The sequence below is a fragment of the Fusarium vanettenii genome, assembly GCF_000151355.1.
Source record: "Fusarium vanettenii 77-13-4 chromosome 5 genomic scaffold NECHAsca_12_chr5_2_0, whole genome shotgun sequence".
Classification (NCBI taxonomy): Eukaryota; Fungi; Ascomycota; class Sordariomycetes; order Hypocreales; family Nectriaceae; genus Fusarium; species Fusarium vanettenii.
The window spans coordinates 995,735-1,020,661 of record NW_003315872.1 but is presented as its reverse complement, the minus strand read 5'-3'; the positions used below and the strand labels follow the sequence as shown (position 1 = coordinate 1,020,661).

The following is a 24,927-nucleotide window of genomic DNA, read 5'->3' as shown; positions in this document are numbered from 1 at the left end:
GGACCCAGGCGACACTGAAACGACAAGGGTGAGGGTATCTCCCTTGGCTCGTGCAGACGGAGAGTTGGCGGATATGGGGCGGGCTTGCCGGTGACCGATAGATGAAGGAGGCGGTGGCTTCTGGTAGATGAGTTGTGATGGTTCGTGTATCTTTCTTTCTGTACCTATTTACTGTACGCGGGATTCTCGTATTGTTGTCGTGTACGGATACTCCTGGTAAGGATCTTTTTTGTAGTCAAGTTGTACGATGGCTGAGCGAGATGAGATGGTGGACCTGCAGTAGCCGCCAGTACGACCTCTTCCAGGGATTGGACAGGATTGGATTGGATCTCTTCTGTCAGACAGAATTCCGTCTACTTGCCGAAAGGGGCAACCAGCAGAGTTCGGTCATGAACCTGGCTGGCCGATTTGACTGCGGTGACCAGGATCCCCGCTTACACCAAAAGAGTAGCGATAATCGAAGACTCTCTCGCTCTGTTTTTAACCATTAGCATAAGCATCGTAATCAAGCACAGAGCACAACGTAGCATCGGCTGATATTACTGCCGGCGCTCTGCGTATGCCGGGCGAGGCTGAGAGGGAATCATGACAGTGCAGTGTCAGCCATGTACGGAGCGACCACTCGGAATCTGAGCCATGGGCAAGATCCAGGAGTGGGCCTGTAAAAGATCTTTCGCATTTTGGCGCAACTTTGGGCGTTAATGGCGATCAAGTCACATCAGCAAAGATGCAGACGGGATAGAGTGTGTTGGTGTTGCATACGGAGTTGCTTCTTGCAGCGGTTAGTGAAACAAATGTCAAGCTCCCGACGCAGCGGCTCTGCAACGAGGCTCTCGGCATGGAAAACGTGCTGATCACTGAGCTGGCGAGTAGTTCTAGACTCCAGCCAACAGCGTCCTGTACAATGTGCTGTCGGATGCCGGCCGCCTTGGCCTCCTCCCGGAGTGATGTGCCCCCGTAGTCGCGCATCAGCCGAGATGACATGGCGGTCGCAGCTGTAGTTGACGGGGATGCCTCAGAAGGGGCCCTGTGCGACGTCTAAAAGACACAGACAAGGCTCATGGAACCCAGATATCCGGGAAGCTCAGCTCGTGTAGTCCTTCCCTGCAGTCAGCGTCGCACCAGGGGATACAAGAAAAGACGGGATCAAGGCAGCGATCCGTCGGGCATTTCCAGCATGTTGGTCTAATCTTGTAAAGGGTAGCACAGCACAACACAAGCTTAATGAATGGCGCTGTTCAAGGGGCATCGCATCGCATCGCATCGGTGTGCATGGAGACCAGACCGCTTAGAAGTGCAGCCTCACCGCATAATGCACAAACACGCTCAACTTTGCAAATGGCTCAAAACTAAGAATCACAGGATCTGGGCATGCTTTTTATTCCAAAACAAGCAGACAGACTCTCTTGCTCAAGTGGCGTCCGCCACACACAATCAGTGTCTCGGGAGGCGTTGTGGGTTTGATCGATTGGCCCGCGTGGCGTCTCAGGTTCTGCGCCGTACCTGCATAAAAAGTGACGTGGTGGCGCGAGAGGCAAGGATGGAGGAAGGAAAGAAGGAAGGAGTGGAGGAAGCAGCAGGAACAGTTCTTTCCTTGCTGCAGGTACGAGCACAGGCAGTGAAAAGTCAGATCTCTCTTTCCCTTGCACGAGATGAAATTTCACAACTCTCTTTCATCCGTTCATAATTCTTGCTTCAGAATCATCCAGAATAACCGCCCTGTTCCCCTCAACTGCGCCTCGGCTGACAGGGTCCTTTACGCAATTACCAAAGGACCTGCCTGTTCGCCATGGTTCAAATTGCAGGGTGCAACGATGGATGGCTGGCCTCGCCGCTCTTCCCAGTGCCTGGCACCTTCTCCCCAAGCCCCCGGTCTCACACCCCAGCTGGAACCCTCAGGACCCTTGCGTTTAGGCCCCTGAGCCAAACCCCTTTGGGCAAGTGCCAAGCGCCCCACCAACATCTGAACCTCCACGCTCTCCAACGGTTGGTGACTCTTCCTGGCGCCCTTCTCCTCCAACATCCACCAGCTTGGACATCCACAGCTACCGCCGCCAGTCACCGACTCCGCAGCAACCAGCAACGAGCAGCATGGTCTCACCTACAAGCCACCCTTGCTTCGGTGCAGGGTCCCCGTCCTGGCACTCGCCCGTCACCGCCGTGCAAACGCCCACGCTACCACCAAGGTTGTCCACTCCTAGCTCGCCGTCCGTGATATCTCTCAGCACCCTTGGTTCAGTCACCACCGTCCCCGAGGCTGACTGGGCTCTCCCCGGTGGGGATTGACAACTACCACCCTGATTAAGGGACATCGAGATGCTGGGCCCTGCGTCCCAAGAAATCCAAGGGGCCTCCCGGTGGACCACCGCAACCCCCCATGCGCAAGTCTTCTTGGCAGTCCGGTGTTTGTAGTTTGACTCCTGATCCTTGGAAGAAGCAAAGGGCTAAAAAGAGGCGTTCAGCCCGGTTGTGTCACCCCGACTCCGTTTTCTGTTAATATCTAACGCTTCCTGCCTCATCTGTGGTCTTATTTCTGCTTTCTCCCAGTCTCGTCTATCTCACTCAACCACACTCATTCAGTCTTTTGTGACTTTCATTCCATTCTTTTCCGGCTTTTTCGCCAGTACAGTCCTTGCACATTACCAGCTTTCACCATTCCAACTTTATACCTTCTTTCGTGAAGCAAAACTGTGTCTTGCTCGCCACTCACAACTAAGGAATTGACTTCTGCAGTTGTTTTGAAGACATATCCAATCGTTGACTTAGACGAAACTGAAGACGCCGCAAAATCCCAGCAAATCCAAAACAACATTCAAGATGAAGTCCGTCATCGCTAACCTCGGCATGTTTGCCGCCGTGGCCAACGCCTACTCCTACCCCCGCCACATGCACTTCCGCCGCGACAACGGCACCGATGATGCCCTCACCACCCTGACTGTCCTGACCACCGAGGTTCAGACTATCACCTCTTGCGCTCCCACCGTCACCAACTGCCCCGCCCGGGACCAGACTGCCTTGGACGAGCTCCCCGAGACCGACAAGACCACCTACGTCGTCACCAACACCGTCCTTCTCACCACCACTGTCTGCCCCGTCACCGAGGCTGGCTCCATCTCCTCCTCCATCATCAGCGAGGCTCAGACTGGTGGTGTCACCGGCAAGACCCTCACTGCCCCCCTGACTGCCGATGTTCCCCTGAGCACCGGTGCCTACCCTCCCGCCACCGCTGGCGACGAGTCCCCTGAGGCTCCTGAGCCCACCAGCCTGACCACCATCACCTCTGACTATGTCACTGCCAAGACTGTCACCCTGACCCTCGGCACTGGTACCGATGCCAGCGTCGTCACCACCACCGTTCAGTCCACCATCAAGACTACCGTCACTGTTCCCTGCTCTGAGGCTGGCCCTGAGGTCACCGACGATGGTAGCAAGGGCAACGGCTCTCCCGATGAGCCCACCACCACCACTACCAAGACCAGCACCGGCACCGTGACCAAGACTGTCGAGCGCGCTGATTCCACTGAGACCAAGACCCCCGGCGAGAGCAACGGCACCTCCACTGGCAACGGTGATGACGGCGAGTCCACCGGCAACAACACCCCCGGCAACGGTTCTGGCAACGGCTCCGGCAACGGCTCCGACTCTGGTGTCTGCGTCGACAAGACCGTCACCGTCACCGCTCCCGCCTCCACTGTCTACGTTACCGTCGGTGGTGAGGGCAGCAAGACCCAGGGCTCCAGCGAGGCTTCCGTCACTGAGGGCCCCAAGGGCGGCAACAGCGGCTCTGGCTCCGGCTCCGACAACGGTTCCGGTTCCGGCTCCGACGATGATGAGGAGGACTACGATGACGACGAGGATGAGGAGTGCGACACTACCACCACCCTCGAGGCTACCGTCACTGTTGTCCCCTACCCCGTCAACGGCACCACCCCCACCGGTGGCTACGCTGCTCCCACCGGCTTTGCCCGCCGTCTCCGATAAGCGTCTCGCTGACGACCATGTATATGCCGTCCGATCCTGTACATGACCCCGTATTTTGGTCACTTTCTTGGTTAGCATCTAGTGGAGGGAGGATTCCTCAGGCGGGTTGACACTTTCCTGGATGTATGACAATTTTACACAATTTTTTGCTGCTTCTTCTTCCAAAACCAATTCAATGAATATCATGATCTCTCTATCTTGCCCACCAACAAACACTCGAATACCTCTTTTGCACAAATGGGGCCCAATGATGGGTGCGGGAAGCGCCTTTTCTCTTTTCTCTCTAGATGGATAGATACAGGATTATGATTGCGTGGAGTGTTTGGTTCCGTCGACTATACTCTGCGTCTTTGGGTTGTTTATTTGTCATATACATCTTTTAGCCTTCGTTGTACATATCTGTGAATGGGGATGTCTGGTTTGGTGTAACTTGCAAGTGAACAATTGTGATGTGAAGAGTGATTGATCAATAGGGTGTTCATTCATGAGCAAGTCTGTTATTGGTGAACCATACTGTAGTATTGTCCGTTCGTACATAATGTAGCCTACACAATCCAGCCCGTTGTAATCACTACTGCCTATGCGTTATGTCGTCTCATCCTTGAGAGCCCATCCAAGTCATAACCCCAAACGCCACATCACTCCTCGCCCCATACCGAGGACAGTCCAGTTCATCATTACATACATAATTCACACAAAACCTATCCCAAAAGGACCTGCTCGTAAGCTCCACTGTCCAAGTACCGATGCAACACATCTTGCAAAGCTGCCTTTGTGCGTGCGAGCTGAGGTGCAACTCCATCAGCCTGCTGGAGGTTACCGCGTATGCTCTCAACATGACCGGCAAGTTGAAGAGCCAGCGGTTCAAGAGGTGTATCGATGAGATGCTGTATTATATTAGACTCTGATTTTAGTGATTGCAGAAAAGGAATGAACTTGCCTTGAGACTGCTTGAAGAGTCACGGTCATCTGTTGTGATGGTGTTGTCTGGGTCTTTCGGTAGAGGTTGCGATGTAGGCGCCAACACATGAGCTTTGCGATATAAATCCTTTCGCTCTCTCGTCTGCGCCCTCGCGTCGGCTTCCAGCTTGCGCAATTTTTCATAGTCATCCTCCAACTCTTGCTCCATCCTAGCCTTTTCAGCCCGGAGCAGCTCAACCGCATGCTTTGCCGGCACGAGCTGTCTCTCCAACGCTGTCTTCCCGTCTAGTACGGCTTCAAAGTCCAGCTCGAGGGCACGTCCACCATCAGCGTCTGCTCCTCTTCGTCTCCCTATGCGTGCGCCGCCGGATGAAGAGGCGGGTGGGAAGGGGAGACCACGGGCGAGCTTGCGCTCTATGCGACGCGAGACGAGGTGGAGGGCTGCTGAGGCGTGGGTTCTGCGATTTCGGGTTGATGATGTGCGTTGGAGGATGGGTTGGTGGGCGAGGGTGAGGATGGATGAGGCGGCGGGAAGGGATGCGCCTGTGAGAGGTGTCCATTTTGCGGCGATGGTTGAGGATTTGATGGTGCGGGTGTAGGGGGCGATGTGAGGATATGGCTTTGGCGGTGATGGAAGTTCTTCATCTGAAGAGGAGGCGGCTTCTTTGCTAGTACGACGACGACGTTTGTTGCCGTTATCTTGTTGCTCCTGTTCCTTGGCGGCTTCTGCATTTTCTGCTGATGGCCTCGATCCCTTCCGTCGACCGCGTTTCTTTGGTTGTGCTTCATCTTGATGATTCTCCGCTTCCTCTTCTCGTGTACCTGATGCTCGACCCTTCTTCTTCTTCGACTTGGTTCCCTCGGCGCCCTTGTTATGAACACTGTCAGCACCAAGGTCGCGTAAAGAGTTTCGCGGACCTCGTCGAACAGTCTGCTCTTCCTCGGGTTCCTCTTCAGCAGGCGCTTCGCGTCGACGTCTCTTCTTGGGCGCGGGTTCTGCTTCTTCGGGTTCTGGCTCTTGTTGCTGAGCTGCCTTGCGGCCTCGCTTGCGTGGTTGTTGTTGTTCCTCCTCGGGCTGTTCGTCCTCTGTCGCCTTTGCGCGCGCCTTTCGCTTCTGCTTCTTTGTGCCTTCGGTAGCTTCGTCTTCGTCTTGTTGCTGCTCTTCCTCGGTAGGTTTCGCGCGCTTGCCTCGTTTCTTCTTCCCAGCATTCTCTACCACTTCTTCCTCGTTCTGTTGTTCCTCCTCGGTGGGTTTTGCGCCCCTGCGTCGCTTTGTCTTCTCTGCGTTCTCTACAGCCTCATCCTCATCTGGCTGCTCCTCCTGCTGTTCCTCAGTGGGCTTCGAACGCCTCCCTCGTTTCGGTTTCAGCGCGTCCTCTACCACATCCTCCTCATCCCGTTGTTTCTCGAGCGAAGGCCGACCGCGTTTGCGCTTGGGTTGCGCTTCTGCCGTCGCGTCGCCATCTTTTGAGTCTAGAGACGGCCGACCGCGCTTCCTTTTAGGAGCCTCCTCCTGTGGCGGCGACTGTTCGACGGTATCGGCGCTCTTCTTAGGTCGTCCTCGCTGCTTTGGACGCGCAGCTTCCTCGACGTCGGCTTCGTACTCGTCGGGACGATCCTGCGACGCGCTCGTGGTCGGCTTTGTCGCGTTTGGAGGGCGGCCGCGTTTGCGACCTGGAGGTTTTGGATCTGGAGCCTGAAAAAGTGACATGTTAAATAATTGCGCAATGATTTTTTTTTGAATATGTTCTGAGTGTTCAACTTACCATTGTGGAATTGGTGGCGTGTGGGGTGGGAGATGCAAGTGTTTGTGATGATTGAAATGCATGTTGTTTCAGCGGCTAGAGTTTCATCGGCGCCGGTGCTTATCGGGGAAGCGGGGCAGGCCGGGCTTGTTTGGCTCCGCTCTCCGGCTCGGCCACGGGGGACGGCGATCTTGTCATTTTTTCGACGCAGGCGATACGGCATATCTCATAACGTTATTTATTACAGTAGAGGAGTTTTATTAAAGCAATCTTTTCAGAACCAGGCATTGCGATGCCATCCATCATTGCCTTTTCCAGTAGCACAGGTATTCGGGTACGTAGATCAAGGCTTGAGTGAATTCGGCAACCCGTCAAGCATCTGTGCCGAGGCCATCTCTCATAGCATAGCATCAAGTACAACCTCATCAGTCTCTCGTCAGTCTGCATCCCCAAGCTGAAAAAACGATAACCGAGAGTTTTTAGCTCTCCTCGCACCACGCACCACCAAAAAACCCTAGGGCTGGCCTCACGCACAATAGTTGAAGTGGCTGCTACACAATGATGGCATCAGACGTGTGTCCTCGCGATAGGCAGCGCGCGTTCGCATCTGCGAGATAACCATGCCATTCCGTCAGCTCTGCTGGGATTCCAGACGCAGCAGCTGCTGCGTGATGACGATTGACTGGGGGGGGGGGGGGCACCGTTGGGGGGGAACAACGCCTCGGTACCGCAGAATGGGTATTGGTACCGTAGCGATCCGCAGACGGTACATTTTTCTTAATTAGCTCTTTGGGTAAGGTGTTTTTCAAAAGATGTACATTCGTGGGACCCTTCCGTCTACTTGCATGCTTGCTTGGTGTTGAGATGGAAGCATCACAAGAAGTAGGGATGGCATATGTAGCAGCCTCTTATTCGTGTGTTTGTTTGAGTGTGTGCCCTGCCAGCTCAGACGAAACCCTTCAACGCAGACATCCCATTCTTGCATTTGCGAAAAACGGCTCTGCGTTCTAATTACCTGCGTTTTGGCTGTTGGGCTCTTCTTTGACATTCACGGCGCCTAATGTGCTCCATTCTGCGGATAAGAAAAGAGTCATACAAAACAACGTGTCAAGAGACTAAATCTAACCATGTCACCCTCGAATTCGGTTGTTTTAGTTGTTAGTCGACATTTCATGTGTGGGGAGTGTGAAAAAAAAGCCCAGGAAGCCCTCAGCATTGCTGCCCAAGCGCTGAAGACGGTGATGCCCCCCTCCTCTCCATCCCCCAGCGGCGCCAATGGGTTGGTCCACGAGGGCGCTTAGAGAGATGTTTTTTCTGCTGCTCATTATTCCATTGAATAATTGAGAAATAAAAAAAATCTATCAAGATATCTTCTGTGGGATCCTTCTGCAAGGGCTTGAATCTTGTGTCCCACTCGCTTCCACATCTCCAGGAATCCTTGGCCGAGCCGCGTCTGCGCTGGCATGCCCATCCCATCACACAAAGGCTTCGACCACTGATATCCACGAGAGTGAGACTTGTTGGACGTGGGCAAGGGGATTTACAGCGGGCCGGCCCATAATGTCTATGATTTTTTCCTGCATTCCAGACGAAAGAAACACAAGAGCTAGCTGGCCTCGTTTTTCTTTCTGTGATTCAATATTGGTTGAATTACCGAAGTTTTCCTGTGGTAGATGTGTGGTGGTGGGATGGGATATAAAAGCGAGGGCGCCTTGTTTGTGCGTGAGAAGTCGAGAACCTCCATCTCTCATCTTTCGAGATACCATCAATCAATCGAGTCGACGAGACTCGATTTTCACATTGATCCATCCAATCCATATCTATCCACCTTACAGATACTGTACCTCAGTTGGCTGTCACAAGCCCCTCCCCCATCAACAGCTGTAATATCCATCCATCGTACGCATAAAACCTGCCCGAGTGATACCAGAGACATTCGGTTTGCCTCCCGTCTCCTCAAAATCCCGATCACCTTCCTCCGATCCATACAAAAAGCACGTGAGATTTCATCGCAGGCCTGTCAAATACTGACAGACGCACACAACCTTGAATCTCTCGTCCCAAGACATTCGATCTGAATCACCCACCCATCCCCCCCCAATCGTTCTCTAAAAAAAGTCCCTCCCCCCCCCTCACGTCAGTGAGACATCCCGCCGAAGCTATCCCCATCTTCTCTCCACCGGACGAGACAGAAAGAATCCACTTGGAGCGCGGCGCCCAACCTCCTCTTTTTCACATTGCAGACCCGAACCCGGCCCCGGTCACGGCGCTACGTCTCCTCCACTCTCTCCCGTCCCGCAGACAGAACAGAGCGAGAAGGTGCAACAAGTGCTTTCTCACGCCTTGTCAATCATCACATCAGTCGGCGTCGCCAGGCCCGCCCCAAACCCGAATCAGAAAAGGGCTGAGCCTCAGAGACAGGGCCTTCCTTGCAGTTGGAGCTCCCTCGTGCCAGTTTCTCTTTTTTGACCTCAAGGAACAGGCCAGCAGGAGATAGCATCCCATACCGTCCAGTCCCGTTCTTGTTATTCTTCCTCTCTGGGTTGAGGCATTACTGTTAGTCTGCTTCGCCTTGTCCGCCCGCTCGCCTCATCCATCCCCGACCCGACGACGCAACGCAACGCAAGTGAGTGTGTGGTGGTTGCTCTGCCAAATAGATTGCTCAGGCAGGTCATCTGGTGGTCGCATCATCGCCATCACCAGTCCAATCCTTTTTTAAGAAAGAATCGCCCGCCGTCGTCCACTCCGGGCCAAGATCTGGACCGTCGAGTACCATTGCAGTACCATTGCGGTACTGTCTGTACTTTTACTCTACTGCTCTTGTTCAAGTTTCTTGGACGCTGCGGGGCCTATCAAGCCGCTTCCCCTCCGTTCCCCTCCGTCCGTTGCTCGCTCGCCATCCATCTTACTTGCATTTCTTTTTTTCTTCTTCCCCTCCTCTTTTTTCTCTTGTCGGTTCTTCTCTTTCCTTTTCCCTCTTTTTTTTTGTCATCTTCACTTGATCCCCTCCAAGTGAAGGACAAAAAAGATACAAGGAATCAACAACCTCTTTTTTCCCCTCTTGTCGACCGTTTCATCTTGTCGACGAACAAGACAAGACAAGACCCTGCCAAGTACAAGGAAGGGCGCCCACATCGTTTTTGGGGTCCAGGTCCATCCCATCGCAGTAGGCAAAGAAACGTTTCAATTCAATCGACGATAAGCGGAACCGACAAGATCTCTCCGAGAGACGAGACTCTTGTCATCCACCCCGCCAAGCGAAGAGTGCTCGATCCAAACATCGGCACCCTCTCTCATTTTTCGAGACACTATCATGACCCCAAACACAAGCCGAATATCATCCTCTCCGTGTTGGAGATTTCTCCTCTGGGTCTTGACTCCCTGACTACTACTGTTGTCACTACTGCTGCCGCCATCTGGTGTTGTCTCGCAACGAGCATCCCATCGTCATCGCCACTGTCACTGCCACTCGTATCATTATTCCCGTCGCCATTGGTGCTGTCCTGTCACTGACTGACTGACTGCCACTGATTCTTTACCGTTTTGTTTCATCGGTTCCAACAAGACGGGACCAGACAAGGCCCAACCTACGAACAAGGGCCTTGATACTTTTTTTTCTCTACTCCTTCGATATCTCTTCTACCCCCCCTCGCTGCCCTCCACTGCTGCCAGTCCAGTCCAGTGCCAGCCCAGCGCAAGAGGGCCCAAAAACGCCCCCCAAAAAAGCCCGCTCAGCACTGGCCCAATCGAACCCAATCGACCACCCCCTCCCCCTCACCCTCGCTCGCTCCCAATCAATCCCACTCACTCCCACTTGGGACTTGGCCACTTGGGTGCATTGCATCCTGCGATGCTCTGTTGGCAGCCCCGCGTAGTATCCTAGCAGAGCCAGCAGTAGCCAGCCAGCCAGACTGCAGCAGCAGAGCAGGCCAGCCCAGCCAGCCCAGCCCAGCCCAGTCCAGCAAAGCACAGCACAGCAAAAGGCTGCAGGTTTTTTTCTGCCGTTTTTTTGTCTCCTTCTTATCCTCTTCCCTCTCTCCCTCTCATCCAATACTCGAGACCGGTACCTCATCCTCCTACCGGCCATTATTAAATCACTATTTATTTACTTCCGGATCGGCTTGGGCTCACTTTACCCCACATCCACGCCAACCAAAGGGACTCGATTGATAAGATCCCGCCGACGGTCTGGTCTGGTCTCGGATTCGGGCTTGTCCTTTTCTCTACCGAACACACCTAACGGCCGTCGGTTGTCAGGTGGTGGACGCCGCCACTTGCACCAATACCTGCCTTCAACTCGCCCTACCAAAATTATATACGTTTTTTTGTCTTTGAGTCGCTCAGTCAACCAGCATGCCGAGAAAAAACGTCCGGCGGCGGCCCGCTACGCCAAACCTCAAGGTCGCTGAGGTTCAAGTTCAAACTCAGCCTGAGGACCAACAACAACTCACCGCCGCCGACCCGAACTCGCCACCAGAGACCCCCACCACATCGCCGCCCTTTTCCCGCAAGATCAGTCTTAAACCTCGGCGCCAGCCTGACTTTCATGGTTATTTTGAGCCTCTTGATACGGATCCCAACATCAAGCCTGTTGGAAATGGTCACCAGTTTAGCTACCAGCCCCACCTGGGCCCTGAGCAGTTGAGTCCTCGCTCATCTTCCTCGTCTGATATGCTCGACGATAGCAGCGAAGACGACTCAGACGACGATGATGACGATGAATCGGGGAGCCCAAGCATCCGCAGCTTAACAAACAGTCCTGCGCCAGCTGCTGCTTCCGAGGCGGATGAGTCTGACATGGATGTTTCTGATGATGCCGAAAGCTCTAGCGACTCAGACGACTCAGAATCCGACTCTGGTTCTGACTCTGACAGGTCCGGTGCTACAGACGAGGCCGAGACTTCACATATCACTGCCACCACCGCGGCCACAGCCAACTGCAACTTTGTTCTCGAGGATGTTGACCCGATGGACCCTGAGTGTGAGGGACTCGATGTTCTGCAACCTACCGAGATTGAGTCGAACCGCAGTCGCTCAAGATCACGGCACAGGAAGGCTCACAAAACCATGGTCAAGGATTTCAAGAACCTCAACTGCAGCAACGAGACTTCAGACAATGAACAGGCTGCGGATGCGGATGGCGACTACGAATTTGACGAGGAGTCAGCATTCCTGAGGCGGCGTGAGCAGCTCAGAAAGTTCCGCCGCATGAGCATGGGCAGCAGCTTTGGAAAGCGCACGCATAGCGAACTCAGCGACTCGGACGACGACGGTGAGGCATTAGACGTCAACGACGTCGGCTCGAGCGCACGTCGCATGCGGAGAAAGCTGCAGCGAACCAGCTTACTATTCCACGACCCGCCCCCCGCGCGCATTGATGAGCTCGAGGAACCTGACTCGAGCGAGGAGGACTACATCCCCGGCCAGGACCTCGCACGAGAGCTACCTTATTGGGCCATGGAGATTATGGAGATGGACTCAAGCTCGAACTCGAGCTAGGAACCGGAAAAGTCTCGCGAGTACCATGTCAGCTGCAGAGCAGAGGCGGTCATGCGCTACCCCGGCCACACCGCACTGCACCGCAGGCAAGACATGGCGATTAACGATGTTACGAGGACAAGACGAGAGGCGACCAGGGGTACCTCTGACGACGATAACGATTCACCACAAACAAACCAACCCACGAGCACGACACCGCCTGAATCGGACTACTACTCTACCTAGACAGTCGCTCATCCCCGGACGCTCCGGGGTGTTGAGCAACGGCCACCAATCACCTCGGACCCCAGCTTGAATGGTCCGTTCACACAAAATCAGGTCGTGGCTGACGACGGATCGGATCAAGGAGGACGAGACATACGAGAATGATGTTGGACATTTTGCATAGAAAGGAAAGGCTCAAGTTAGCATCAGGGACACAGGCCACACATAGTACCTAAGGATCAAAGGCCCTGCATTTTCGTTGGATACCTATTAGACCGTTTCTTTTTTACATCCACTGTCATGAGATAGCTATAGTTTGCTTGCTTGTCGGAATGAACCACAAGATCGACGGGATCAGCAAGGCAAGGCAAGGAGATGCATGCATGCGGAAGAACCTACATGGGGAGGGGTGCAAGATTGGCGGACAGTTTGAAGAAAAGACGCCGCTTTGACATTTTATTATATCAAAGCAACTCTAGACTCGGATAGACTTGGGAGCTTTTTTTCGGTTCTTCTTTTCCTACTATCATCATTATCTCTGGGCATTCATTCTGCCACAGAAAGAAAACATCAATAGCATCGTCTGCACACACACACACCCTCCGTCGAACGGTGTGTTTGAAAACGCTCACTAGTCCAGCCACCCCCGGGAGCTTCTTAGCTTAGTTACGCCCGGTGGCGTGTGCCAATTTGATTCGGCCGAGGGACCTGAGGAACTATCGATTTCGTTTGCGAGGCTCTGTTGGTTCTAAGCAGCTGCAGTGATCGATAGTGCAGGAGACGGAGATGTCTTGGCTGGGAGATCAACAGGGGTAATGTGGGCAAAGCGAGAGGTCATATAATGAGAGGAAGAGACGGAATGAGAGCGGTTGACAACCCTCATCTCTTCCTACTCTTTGTCTCTCGTTTACTGGACAAGATGGCTGTGTTCAAGTCTCTTGTCGTTACGTTCGTTGCTTTGACCGCCATTGGCGCCAATGCTGGTCCTTGTATACCCAAGGCCTCTCTAACTTCAAGTTTAACCTCGTCGGCTACTTCAACTGAGACTTCTTTCAGCGCTTCGGAGACGTTGGTGGCATCATCTACTGAGACTTCTGCTGAGATTACAACGTCTTTGACAGCTACATCAAGCACCGCTCTCGAGGCTTCTTCTTCCGAGACTTCTTTGTCTTCGTCAGAGAGTTTGGTCACATCGTCAACTGAGACCTTTACCGAGACTTCTACTGGCACTACGATGACTTCAACGGATGTGTCGAGCTCGACATTTGTGACCTTGACCAGCACGGGAACCACAGAGATGTTGACAAGTGCCACCTCCACAGCCGAGTCTTCGACTGTCGAGTCTTCCAGCACAGAAATCTCAACCACAACCACCTCTAGTGAACCAATCCGCACTGAAGAATGCGCAGTCCTCGGCGGTGCCGGCCACGACCTTTCGGATGACAAACTTGCAGAAGTCAAGATCCAGGCATATGACGACAAGACGCTCGATGAGTGTCTCGCCATATGCGAGTCCCAGAGCGATTGCGCTACTCTTGCGTATAACCCAACACGCAACAAGTGCGAAACGTGGAAGGGCACGCTGGAGCAGATTGGCGTCGACAACACCCCCGGAGCTGAGTGGTACTACTATTCGACTTCATGCCTTGCCAACGATAGAAAGGATACTTGCGCGAAGCCAGGATGGGGCCTCGACGGCGACACAAACTCTTCAGGAACAAAGATTGGCAAATTTTCGGGTTATGACAACTATGCGGGCTGCTACGCGTTCTGCAAAGAGACCGAGGGCTGTGCCATGTTTGCATTCAACCCTGTGGAGCAGCTATGTGAGCTGTGGTCAGGGTCGTTTGAGCAGGCCAAGTTTAGACCTGTTTTCAGAGCATCGTGGACGTTTTATAGACTGGATTGTCTTGAACCTCAGGGTGGTGCGAACTGAGCGCGGCTGTGTGTTGTTGAGGATGATGGACATACGCGGAATGTGGGATATGATATACGGCCAACTATACCTTTCGAATGAACATGTAATAATTAACAAGAACAGGACTTTGTATCAATTATAATAGAATGCGTCACCAATTGAGGTGGTCTTGACAGAGACTTATAAGCACAGCACTGATGCAGGCAACATGACAACTAATAGTTTCACAGCCAGATCTTGTCACGATGACTACAATAAAACTAGTTCAAATGATTGGAGGATTTTACCAATACAATCTAGTCTTCAATTGTTTATTTGTTTAATTGTTTGTGATTAAGCTAAGCCCAAGCCCAAGCCCAAGCCAGGTATAAGTGGGCATTGTGTAGTGACGACGCCGGTGAAGGAGGGGTGCTTATCGATAAGCAAGCTGCCCACCTTGATTGTTTTGAAACTCCACCATAGATCAACACGACCATCTCGAACCATCACAACCTCTCTCAGGGATCTATTCCACCGCTCGAGCACATTCCGTTGCCTTGAATCCCGACTTCAAACCCAAATCTCATAGACTTGCACCCGAGAAACCAAACGGCCTGTCACCGAATCCGACAACAAGCCACCATGTCCCTCATTTCAGCTCATCTCGAGCAGATTGGCTACTCGTGCCAAGGCATCGATTCCCTCCCGTAGGTTCTCAATACTCCTAGTTTGAACCATTACTAACCATGTACAGCTTCCCTCGGCCAAAGATCTTCACCAACGCCCTTCTCTCCAACCACGACATCACCTCCCTCATCCGCGACACCGAAGCCCACGAGCGCGCCCTCTTCTCTGTACCCCCGCCTCCCCCGCCCTCGACAGCCCTCAAGCCTACAGAGCCTGAAACGAAAAAGTCGACGGGGAGGCGACAGACTGTGTTCAATGTGGCTTCTGGAGAAGTGACTACGGGTCCTCCTCAACGAGCCGGCGCAGGCCATCCTCGACGTCAGACAGCTGTAGCGGCCGTACTAGGTGGTCAGATGCACGAGGAGCTGCGTCGCGGGGAGATGGATCGCAAGGGTGATGTAGATGTCAATGTTCTTCTTCGTGGGGCTGAGAAGCTCTGCGGCGTGTACGAACTACCAGGCGCAAGGGAACGCATCGCCGCGTTGAAGAGCAAACAAGCCCACGGCAAGAACACGATGGCATACTACGAGGCACGAGTAGCCGAGCAAGCCGAGAAGCTGGCGACGCTGGATGACAGGGACTGGCTCGGCGATGATGATGAGGAAGAGGAGGAAGAGGGGGGTGAGGTATGGACGGAGGAGGATCTGAGGAGGGAGGAGGAGGAGGCGAGGCAGATGGAGGTTAAGAAGAGGGAACTACAGGCGAGGTTAAGACAGATGGAGAAGGATCTGGGTGGGTTGATGAGGATGTGAGGTGTGAGGTGTGAGATTAGATGAGATGATACCCTTATGAGATATGAAGTTGTTGACACAAACACCGCCTATTCCTGGTCTATAAGATACATGTACATGATGCAGTCTACTGACTTTCCCGGAGAGCCTCTTCCCTCGCCAGAACCATCTGCTCCAGAAATATTCCCACATCCTCAGCTCCATCGATCATAAACTTGCCATTAATGATATACCGTGGCACACCCCTGACACCCAACTTCTGCATCTCAAGCACCTCAGCATCAACCTCTTCCCCTCCATTATCACTCTCCAACCAAGCCCTCGCTTCACCCTCATCAATACCAGCCCTCCCAGCGGCCTTCACAAGATCATCTATGCTCGTGATATTGCTTCCCTCTTCAAAATACATCTTCATCACCTCCAGAGCAACCCTCGTCTGCAAATCCACCTCATCCTTTGTCTTTGCCAACTTTTCCAACCGATGCGCATCCCTAGTATTCCCAATCGTACCCCCAAAGTCAAAGATTAGACCCTCGCGCTTCCCAATGTCTCCTAGTCGTGCTTTGAACTCGGGTACCTTTTCTTCGCCGACTTTGGATGCCATCTTTTCGAGCATCGGCTGCGTCTTGGTGTGAGGGTCGAGTTGGTACGCGTGCCACGATGTGGTTACGACATCGCTGGAGGACACGGTCTTGCGGTAGAGGGATATGGCGCGGGTGAGACGGATGGCACCAATGTAGCACCAGGGACAGACGGGGTCTGAGATGGCGGTTATAGAGATGGTGGGCATTGTGAATCTTTAATGCTGGTGTGTAAGTTGTGGTGTAAGTGCAAGTTTGACGCGGCGTTGCTGTGATCAAGGATGTGATTGAGAGTAGAGATGATTGAAATGAGTAGTTTAGAGATGGCTCGAGATGAAAACAGGGCCTATTTAAATTTCCTTCTATCACAGCCTGTCTCCGGAAAGTCCGTCGCGGAATATGAATAGCCTCACTAAACGGGCGGAGTTCCGCCCATTGAGGAATACGCGTCCAAGGCGAAAAGGGGCAGCAACTAGGCTAACATTTAAGTAGAATACGTAGTGAGATTCGCCTTATTCATGCAGGTGGGATTTGCTCCCTGGGTATCATATCTATCTTTCATCCAAACTCCAGTCATGCCCTCCGCTCAACTCCGCTCCACTCCGCTCCTTCGTCTATCATAAGGTTCATGTCTATGTGAAGATGATCTTTGTGAACGCCCTCCACGAGGTCTATAAAAGTCGCCATGTCGTCTAGTAGTACCCAAATTCTTATCGTGTTCAGCATTGGCTTGACGATGCCTTTGCCTAACATCCGGCCCTGGTTCACTTCCGCGGCTGCTTCCCGCTGAAACTTGGTCATACTGAACAGCTCGATCCCAGTCCGCAAGTTTTGTAAAAGGACTCCGTAACCAAGCCCTCAGCTCATGCAAAAATAATCGTGTGCTGTCTCGTCCCAGAAACTCCGAAATCATGTTCTCGGCTTGACCAGCACTTCCCATAATGTCGACTGACTTCAACACGGCAATGATGTACTCGAGGAGAAACTCGGCATTGTTCGCCCTCCGCCTGTCCACGGCAGTCCTAGCATTGCCATCTCCAGGTCGAGGCTCTTCGTTATCGGGGGCAAGAAACGAAAAGACCTGAAGCTCTCTTCGAATCCACATTCGTGCGCGCGACACCAGCTCAGCATCTGCGCAGAACGCCGCCGGTGTCAACTCTCTGTAACGAGAAAGACGGTTCGATCCAACATGCTTTGAGTAGCGATTATAACGGTAAACGTCCCGGCGCCTTGCGATCTCGTCCGAGGGGTTCGGGGGTGTCTCATAGCGGGGTCGTGAATACCGACGTCGCCGGGGTAAATTCCTGCGAACGGAGTATAAGGAATATGGCCTCGCATCAGATCGCTGGCTCTGCGGCTTCGGAGAAGATTTCGGGACGATGTAGGTCTTAGGCACAGGCTCATCCAGGGCGTGGCGAACTTGAGAGATGGTTGCCTTGCAAAGAGGGCATTTCGGCGTCTGCTCGAGCCAACTGAGGAGGCACAGGTAGTCAAAGTTTCGGTGCTGGCAAGGGACTACCTCGCAGGCCTCGGTGATGCCCTCGAGGCAGATGACGCAGCATTCGACGGCATCTTCTTGAGTGGTCGCTATCTCCTCGAGCGTGCTTTGGAGGACTTGGCGTTCGAGGTCGTCGCTTGACTGGTCTGCCTCCATGGCGGGAGTAGGGAGATGTGGGAGAGTTGCAATAACTCGTGCGCTGCGATGAAACGACCCAACGACCCTGGGGTTGAAGGTTCGAGGTTGAAGTTGTGAAGATCCATGTCGTGGATGGGTGAATTAGAAATATGTACCCGGACGTGGGGAAAGAAACGTCCGAAAGTGCCTTGTACCCGCTGGCCTGGCGCGTGGTTCTAGAGCCAGAGAGTCACAGGAACTTCTCGGGTGGGCCCGAGGGTCCCGCGTCTTCCCTGCACCGCCATGACGTTAAACCCGCCTACCCCTGTCATTTTCGTGTTGAGTGGTTCGCGTCAACACGCGTTTACGCCATACCGCGATAATCCACCATAACTACCCACATACCTCCCCCCTCTCCCTCTTCATACTTTCACCTTTTCTTCCACACATACACAAACCACAATCGAATCGCGATGGATGAACAGACAAAAGCCGAATACGAAGCTCAATCGCAGCAGCTGCGTGTCGACCTCAAGACGTGGGAGACTAGCTGGGCAAAGGCGCACAAGGGCAAGAAGCCAGGAAGGGGCGACATCAAAGCGAACCAGGAAATCGGTACGAAACATGAGCAGAAAGTCAGAGCATGGCACTGACGATTCAACAGCTTTGAAATACAAGCAATACAACAAGCTCCGCGACATCCTCTCAGGCAAGTTGCCGCCATCCGCCAAGGACGCCTCGCAGCCAAGGAAGCGCAAGCCAGATACCCTTCCCGCAGAGACACCTACCAAGCGCACCAAGAACATCGAGACTCCGGCGAAGAACAGGATCCAGGACCACGATGAAGATCTCATGAACACACCTGCCATTTCACGGAAACTGTTCAGTCCAGCGTCGGTTACCTCGGTAGGCCCAACACCTCAGCGAGATGGGCGTGTCCTTGGACTATTTGATCTGCTGGTGGAGAAAGAGCTAGGAACACCAACAAAGTCAGGTTCTGCAACCAAGACAGGAACCGGAAACAGGGTCGATGCGACCCCGACTAAGCGATCAACCCCAATGGACGAAGAGGCCAGCGACAAGCTTGGTCGGACACCTATGTCGTCTAGCAAGCGACAAAGGTTGAACCACTTCATGACGCCCCTGAAGAACCGTGATGGAAACGTGGACGCTGTCACACCCTCATCAGTCTCGAAGCTTCAGTTTGACACACCGGCTTTCCTGAAGCGCAATTCCCTTCCGGTCCTCGACGAGAACGACGACTTTGATGCCCCAGCGCCCCTGCGGTTGCCACGCAAGCCTTTCACAAGGGGGCTAAGCGAGATTGTTGCCAGCCTTCGAAAGGTGGAGGAGGAGAACTTGGATGACGAGTTGGACGCATTGAGAGAGATGGAAAATGAAGAGTCGGGCGAACCGAAGCCGAAAACTCTGTTCCCGCCCAAGCCGAAGGACGATGTGCTCGTTGCAGACACCCAAACACGCCAACTGCCTCTTGGCGGATTCGATGATGAGGGCATGTACGACAGCCCAACGGAGGATCAAGTTGGTCGCGATGGCCAACCCATGCGAACATACAAGAAGAAGGGCCAGAAGCGAACGACGAGACTGGTCAAGATGCGCCCGATCCGAACGCAGAGACCAGCCAACTTGGGCGAGGGTCCTGGAAGTGATGTGGAGAACGATGATTTCGTTCCTGAGACGCAGGCCGCCGACGACGATAGCGAATTTGATTTGGAGAAGCCCAAGAAGAAGCCTGCGGCTAAGAAGGAGGGCACGGTGAAGAAGGCTGCTCGAAAGGTCAATGAGCTAGCTCATGCAAACTTCCAGCGCCTGAAGCTAAAGAATCACGGTGCCAAGGGCGGACCAGGATACAACAGCAGATTCCGACGACGTCGTTAAGAGGTATAAGTTATTGGCTTATCATGATTTGCATTGTAAGGAGTTCTGGGACATGGAAGATACCACTAGAGATAACGGCCGGTGCATATGTTTGAGTTACATCATGAAAAGCTGTAATAGAATGGCTTTGCTCCTTTCAATTGGCACAAACCTGAGAAGATGTGATGCTATGTGATATCAGATCCTCTCTCATGAAGAGGCGATAGATGCGATGGTGGTTGCTTGCTGCCTTGAACCATGACTAAAAACAGCTAGAGACCTTGATTGCGCTAAACCTCTTTAGGGCCTCCACAGAACTCAATGGGCTTAGGACCCAATATTTTTCTATGGCACGTCCCCTGCAACCAAAATCCTCACGTCTTTTACATCCTCAGCTCGCCTCGCCTCGAAGAAACGCGACTCAAATTACGGCCTCAAATTCATTTTCTTCATTCTTCAGAGTCGTGGAACATTTCATTATTCTCACTATAGACCCTGGTTTCTTTTGGTCATTACAAAGAGAAGAGGTGTTGTTGTGGCTACCGCGATCTACGCGCCGCAAGTGCCAAGCGCGTGTCAAGGACAAATATTGTCGAAAATTGCTTGCTCTTGCGTGCCAATCTCGAGGGAATTGACATCTTTGTCTAAGCATCGCAACTCATTTTACTGGCGTTATTGAGATCAGAAAAGGTTCGGGCTGAGAGAAGACGAGCAACTGCTTCCCTCTCCTTATCAAAGCGCGTGTCGAGTTTTATATACAAGCCACTTTCAGGTTGAGCTAGATTTTCTCGTCGCTTGCAAACACCTTCCTCCTACACAGTCATTTCATTTCAGCATCCACAGACAGCCATGTATATGCGATAGCATGAGCTTCACACTTCAATATGCCGGTGAGACCCTTGCCCCTTTACAAGACGACATGGCTCTAACGTTACATCAGCCGTTAGACCTGGGAGATGACGGGTTAGACATTCATCCAGTGTTGGATACCCACGACATTGACTGGCACTCACCTCTGGGACAAAGGCACTCATTCGATCATGTCTTTGGAAACGCCTTTGGCCATCAAGAACCTCCGGTTGCTCTCCCTGAAGACGCGCCTGCGGTATGGACCAAGTTTGGCGAGCTGGAACAAGAGGAGCGCATGACCCCGCTGGAGGATATCGATCTCTTGCCGGGTCCTTTACCGGAAAGTCCGCCAAACTATTATCCAAGCCCTGAGGGTGGCCTCTTCGATGGTATCGATGATGAGCTGCTCCAAGCCCTTGAGCCAGATGTCGAAGATGAAGACGTTGCTCCAGCCGTTGATGAGACGAAACCTCCACTCGAAGAGCTCATAGAGGTCAAAGCGGAAGACTCAGAAACGCCAGATATACAGCTGCCCAGCAAGCCACAGCCACTCAGCAAGACAGTGAGAGTCGAGCTTCCGGAGAGTTTGCTCCTCATACCGCGGTCATGCTACGAACCATTCGAGCCTGATGTGCCGATTGTCAGAGAGCGCATAGCTTTCGATACTCTCTTCGAGGCTGCAAAACAGGCCGGCCAGGATATCGATGACTTTGTCGAGTTTCAGCTTGACGATTTTGCCATCTATTGCGATCGTCCCAAATATCCCGAAGAGATGTGCTCTTTGCACAATCTCGATACCAAGATGGGCTTTGGCGGCTTCTTTTTTGATGGAAGGCTCAGCGTTGGCGATAAAGCCTTCTTCGTGCGTCGAGTACGCATTGCTGCGCTCCCTATTGACAACTACGGTACTCTGTCCAAGCACACGGTCCGCGACAAGATCTGGCTTCAGTCAACCTTCAACTCGGCACGCGAGGTCTACTACCGTTTGAACCGTCCAGCCAAAGAATACCAGCGCTTCTTCAACCCGTTTCTGTGGGTGGCGGACCTGGCCAAGCATTTCGTCGACTATCTTAAGGTGATGGGCGAGAGTCGTCTCGACGTGACAATCTTTCACTTCCGTGCGACGTTTAGCAGCTGGCTAGCCAAGACACATGGCAAGGCGCCCGTTTTTGTCGCATGGAGGAAGCGATTCCCAAGTGACGACTTTCGAACAGCTGTCGTGGCCAACTTGGGGTTTCTTCATAAAGAGGCCATCGGTGTGCTGGGAGCCAGCAAGACGTATAAGCACAGTCTGTGGGCTGAGATCTGGGAGTTCAGACAGTATCAGAAGTTTCCACCAGAGGAGAAGAAGAATGGTCACCAGAGGAGGAAGAGAAAGTCTCAAGTTGAAAACGAGTCGCCAACTGAGAGTAGTCTTGACGGGCAAACTGAGGACCAGACGCCTACAGACACAAAGAACAACAACCAGAACAAAGACAGTCCGCCCACGATTGTCACGCAGTACATGTACGACTGCTTCTCTCACCTCCCCTTTGGCGACCGCCTCGAGGCCATGCCCTTGAGCGACAAGACGAAAGCCATACGCAATCAACTGATTCGGAAGCGCCATCTTGAACTCCCTGCGCCGCTTCACACTACCGCGAAGGACATATCGACAGCTGAGACGCAGCAGATTCGTGACATACAGCCGGGAGACACCATTTCGACGGAGCGAGATGATGAAGAGTCGGGCACCATGTGGCGACGTGATATCGCACATGGGTTTCACGACGTTGATCGCTGGTTAGCACTGGTTCAGCGAGTACACACGGATAAGCGTGGCCGTCGATCCTTTGATGTTATCTGGTACTACAGACCTGTTGACACCTTGTGCGGCCTGATGAAGTATCCGTGGAACAACGAGCTGTTCCTCTCAGACCACTGCTCTTGTGGCGAAACAAGAAAAATCCGCGAGAGCGAGGTTTTGGGCGTGCACAATGTCGAGTTTGGAGGAACATCGGCCACAACCGCCGAGTTCTTCTGTCGTCAAACGTATATATGCGCTGAGCGCAAGTGGATTACTTTAGAGAACGACCACCTCTATTGTTCTCACACAACAACGGCCCCCAAGGCTCCAGAGTTTGAACCTGGAGAGACACGGCTTGTCATCCTAGACAAGCACAGCGGTCGTTCTGAGCCATGCGAGTTTGTGGCCTCGTACGAGGAGGATTACAGTGACATCTACAGGTTCCGACAGTTGCTAAGGAGGGGGCAAGTTGATCCCAAAGCACCGAATGCTCGACCGAACGAGTTGGTGTATAGTGAGAACCTGGTCGAGGTGAAAAGACGTCGCATTCTGGAACCATGTTTCGTGCGATTTTTCAAGGCTGGGCAAAAGATTACTGCACCTTATGATCGAAACGGAGTGGGAGGCTTCTTTTATATCACACATCAGGAGGTCTACGACGAAGGCGCTGGAACTCGGACATGTGTTCCTCTCGAAACGTTTCCTACTACGCTCAAACAAGGATTCGACCCATCTGAACCCATTCAACGACTGCGGGGTCTGGATCTCTTCTGCGGCGGTGGAAACTTTGGACGCGGACTTGAAGACGGAGGTGGCATTGAGATGCGATGGGCAAATGACTTTAACGAAAAGGCTATGCACACATACATGGCCAACACGGCAGGTCCCGGGGCCGTTTCCCCCTTTCTCGGCTCTATCGACGAGCTCCAGCGATTAGCCATCCAAGGAGAGTTCGCCAACAATGTCCCTCTGGTCGGTGATGTCGACTTCATCTCTGGCGGCAGCCCCTGTCCAGGCTTCTCACTCCTCACAAACGACAAGACCACGATAACCCAGCGCAAGAACCAGTCCCTCGTCGCTGCTTTTGGCTCCTTCATCGACCTGTACCGTCCGAGGTACGGTCTTCTGGAGAACGTCCCCGGCATCGTGCAGCGCAAGTCGAACCGCGACCAGGACGTCTTTAGCCAGTTGATCTGCGCCATAGTAGGTCTCGGATACCAGACTCACTTCTTCTTTCTTGACGCTTCGGCTTGTGGTTCTCCTCAGCGTCGTGCCAGAGTCTTTCTCGCCTTTGCTGCCCCTGGTCATCGTCTTCCTCGTCGACCTAATCCAACTCATGCTCACCCTCCTCATACCAACTCTTTCGGCCTGGGTAACCTACCCACTGGTGAACCCATGGCTGAACGTATAATACCCTCAGCCACCCCGTTCGACTTTGTGTCTGCCCAGGCTGCAACCGCTGATCTTCCCCCCGTCTACGACTCCAAACCCGACATATGCATCCCCTTCCCAGATCATCGCATCTCCCTCGGTGCGACGAGAGGGCTCCGCAACAAAATTAAGCTTATACCCACGCGTCCCTACGGCATGAACTTTGCCCAGGCCTGGTACGGCCCGGACCGCAAAAAGGCCGGCACGGGCGTCCTCACCCCGGCCGAGCGCCTCGTCTTCCCCGCCGACTCGGCCAGCTCCCTGAGCCGCTCCAACCCCTGGTCCAACGCCTACGGTCGCCAGCGTCCCGATCGTCTCATCGAGACCGTCGTAACAAGTCAAAGCCCCAGCGATGCCAAGAACGGTCGTACACTGCACTGGCAGGAGGACCGGGTTCTCACCATCATGGAGGCCCGGCGCGCTCAGGGCTTCCGCGATCACGAGGTCATACTCGGCTCTCCTCCTGATCAGTACCGTGTCGTTGGAAACAGCGTTGCTCGTGAAGTTGCCGTCAGTCTAGGTGCCGTCTTCCGCGAAGCATGGGCGCAAAGTCTTTTAGATGAGGGCCGTGGCACCGCCGCTCCTACTCGACCAGGTGTAGACATATCTCCAGCTGTTAAAGTTGAAGAGATCACCCCTGGTCCAGGAACTTCGATCAACGTCGAGGAACTCCCTCGCTCACGAACTTCCCGGAGTCAAAGCAGGTCGAGCCGAACTTCATCTACATCCACGACAACCCCTCCTCCCCTGAGCAATGGCTTAAAGCGGCAGAGGAGGACTTCTATCGCTATTGAGATCAGAGCATCCAAGACGTCCAAAACGGACAAGGATGATAGTCCTGGGAGGGGCACACCGAGTAGTACTCAGGGTCATGGGCCGAGCCGCTTAAGAGAGAGCGTTACGCTCGACCATGAATAAGCCATCAGCATCACTTTGGTCGGAGTCAAACATGTCTGTTACTCTGACTATACATTCCCCAACATCTCATTACTATACCCCAGCCAAGCTGTACGATAGGTATGAGTTTCGTCAACTCAACTGTCCTACAGAGACGAGATAGTTACTCACCATGGACCGCATTCATCAATATAAATATAAAAAGTCATTGATATCATAAAAGTC

General features: G+C 53.2%; 9 protein-coding genes across 9 annotated transcripts; 6 read left to right on the top strand and 3 right to left on the bottom strand.

Annotated features, from left to right (window-relative positions):
* The first annotated feature begins 2,586 nt into the window (after nt 1-2,586).
* NECHADRAFT_60862 (uncharacterized protein) lies at nt 2,587-4,408 on the top strand. Its single transcript, XM_003048190.1, has one exon. It carries the CDS (start codon nt 2,818-2,820, stop codon nt 3,979-3,981), a length of 1,164 nt encoding a protein of 387 aa, XP_003048236.1. The 5' UTR covers nt 2,587-2,817; the 3' UTR covers nt 3,982-4,408.
* Nucleotides 4,409-4,682: 274 nt separating this feature from the next.
* Nucleotides 4,683-6,613, bottom strand: NECHADRAFT_40195 (uncharacterized protein; the record flags this gene model as incomplete). The annotated part of the gene is made up of 2 exons (XM_003047980.1): nt 4,683-4,885; nt 4,945-6,613. The coding sequence occupies 2 exons, from the start codon at nt 6,611-6,613 to the stop codon at nt 4,683-4,685; spliced, it is 1,872 nt and encodes a 623-aa protein (XP_003048026.1).
* Nucleotides 6,614-11,000: 4,387 nt separating this feature from the next.
* NECHADRAFT_80137 (uncharacterized protein) lies at nt 11,001-12,146 on the top strand (the record flags this gene model as incomplete). Its single annotated transcript, XM_003048189.1, has 1 exon — nt 11,001-12,146. The coding sequence occupies one exon, from the start codon at nt 11,001-11,003 to the stop codon at nt 12,144-12,146; it is 1,146 nt and encodes a 381-aa protein (XP_003048235.1).
* Nucleotides 12,147-13,269: 1,123 nt separating this feature from the next.
* NECHADRAFT_80136 (uncharacterized protein) lies at nt 13,270-14,286 on the top strand (the record flags this gene model as incomplete). Its single annotated transcript, XM_003048188.1, has 1 exon — nt 13,270-14,286. One exon carries the CDS (start codon nt 13,270-13,272, stop codon nt 14,284-14,286), a length of 1,017 nt encoding a protein of 338 aa, XP_003048234.1.
* A 603-nt stretch (nt 14,287-14,889) lies between these two features.
* NECHADRAFT_80135 (uncharacterized protein) lies at nt 14,890-15,686 on the top strand (the record flags this gene model as incomplete). The annotated part of the gene is made up of 2 exons (XM_003048187.1): nt 14,890-14,954; nt 15,002-15,686. 2 exons carry the CDS (start codon nt 14,890-14,892, stop codon nt 15,684-15,686), a joined length of 750 nt encoding a protein of 249 aa, XP_003048233.1.
* A 68-nt stretch (nt 15,687-15,754) lies between these two features.
* NECHADRAFT_80134 (uncharacterized protein) lies at nt 15,755-16,455 on the bottom strand (the record flags this gene model as incomplete). Its single annotated transcript, XM_003047979.1, has 2 exons — nt 15,755-15,765; nt 15,801-16,455. The coding sequence occupies 2 exons, from the start codon at nt 16,453-16,455 to the stop codon at nt 15,755-15,757; spliced, it is 666 nt and encodes a 221-aa protein (XP_003048025.1).
* Nucleotides 16,456-16,832: 377 nt separating this feature from the next.
* Nucleotides 16,833-17,900, bottom strand: NECHADRAFT_39866 (uncharacterized protein; the record flags this gene model as incomplete). The annotated part of the gene is made up of 1 exon (XM_003047978.1): nt 16,833-17,900. One exon carries the CDS (start codon nt 17,898-17,900, stop codon nt 16,833-16,835), a length of 1,068 nt encoding a protein of 355 aa, XP_003048024.1.
* A 434-nt stretch (nt 17,901-18,334) lies between these two features.
* NECHADRAFT_80133 (uncharacterized protein) lies at nt 18,335-19,760 on the top strand (the record flags this gene model as incomplete). The annotated part of the gene is made up of 2 exons (XM_003048186.1): nt 18,335-18,476; nt 18,526-19,760. The coding sequence occupies 2 exons, from the start codon at nt 18,335-18,337 to the stop codon at nt 19,758-19,760; spliced, it is 1,377 nt and encodes a 458-aa protein (XP_003048232.1).
* An 898-nt stretch (nt 19,761-20,658) lies between these two features.
* DMT2101 (uncharacterized protein) lies at nt 20,659-24,723 on the top strand (the record flags this gene model as incomplete). Its single annotated transcript, XM_003048185.1, has 1 exon — nt 20,659-24,723. The coding sequence occupies one exon, from the start codon at nt 20,659-20,661 to the stop codon at nt 24,721-24,723; it is 4,065 nt and encodes a 1,354-aa protein (XP_003048231.1).
* Between the last annotated feature and the right edge of the window lie 204 nt (nt 24,724-24,927).

Bases quoted from the DNA above. Each gene is read 5' to 3' on its own strand.
- NECHADRAFT_60862 (XM_003048190.1), top strand. From the start codon at position 2,818: ATGAAGTCCGTCATCGCTAACCTCGGCATGTTTGCCGCCGTGGCCAAC.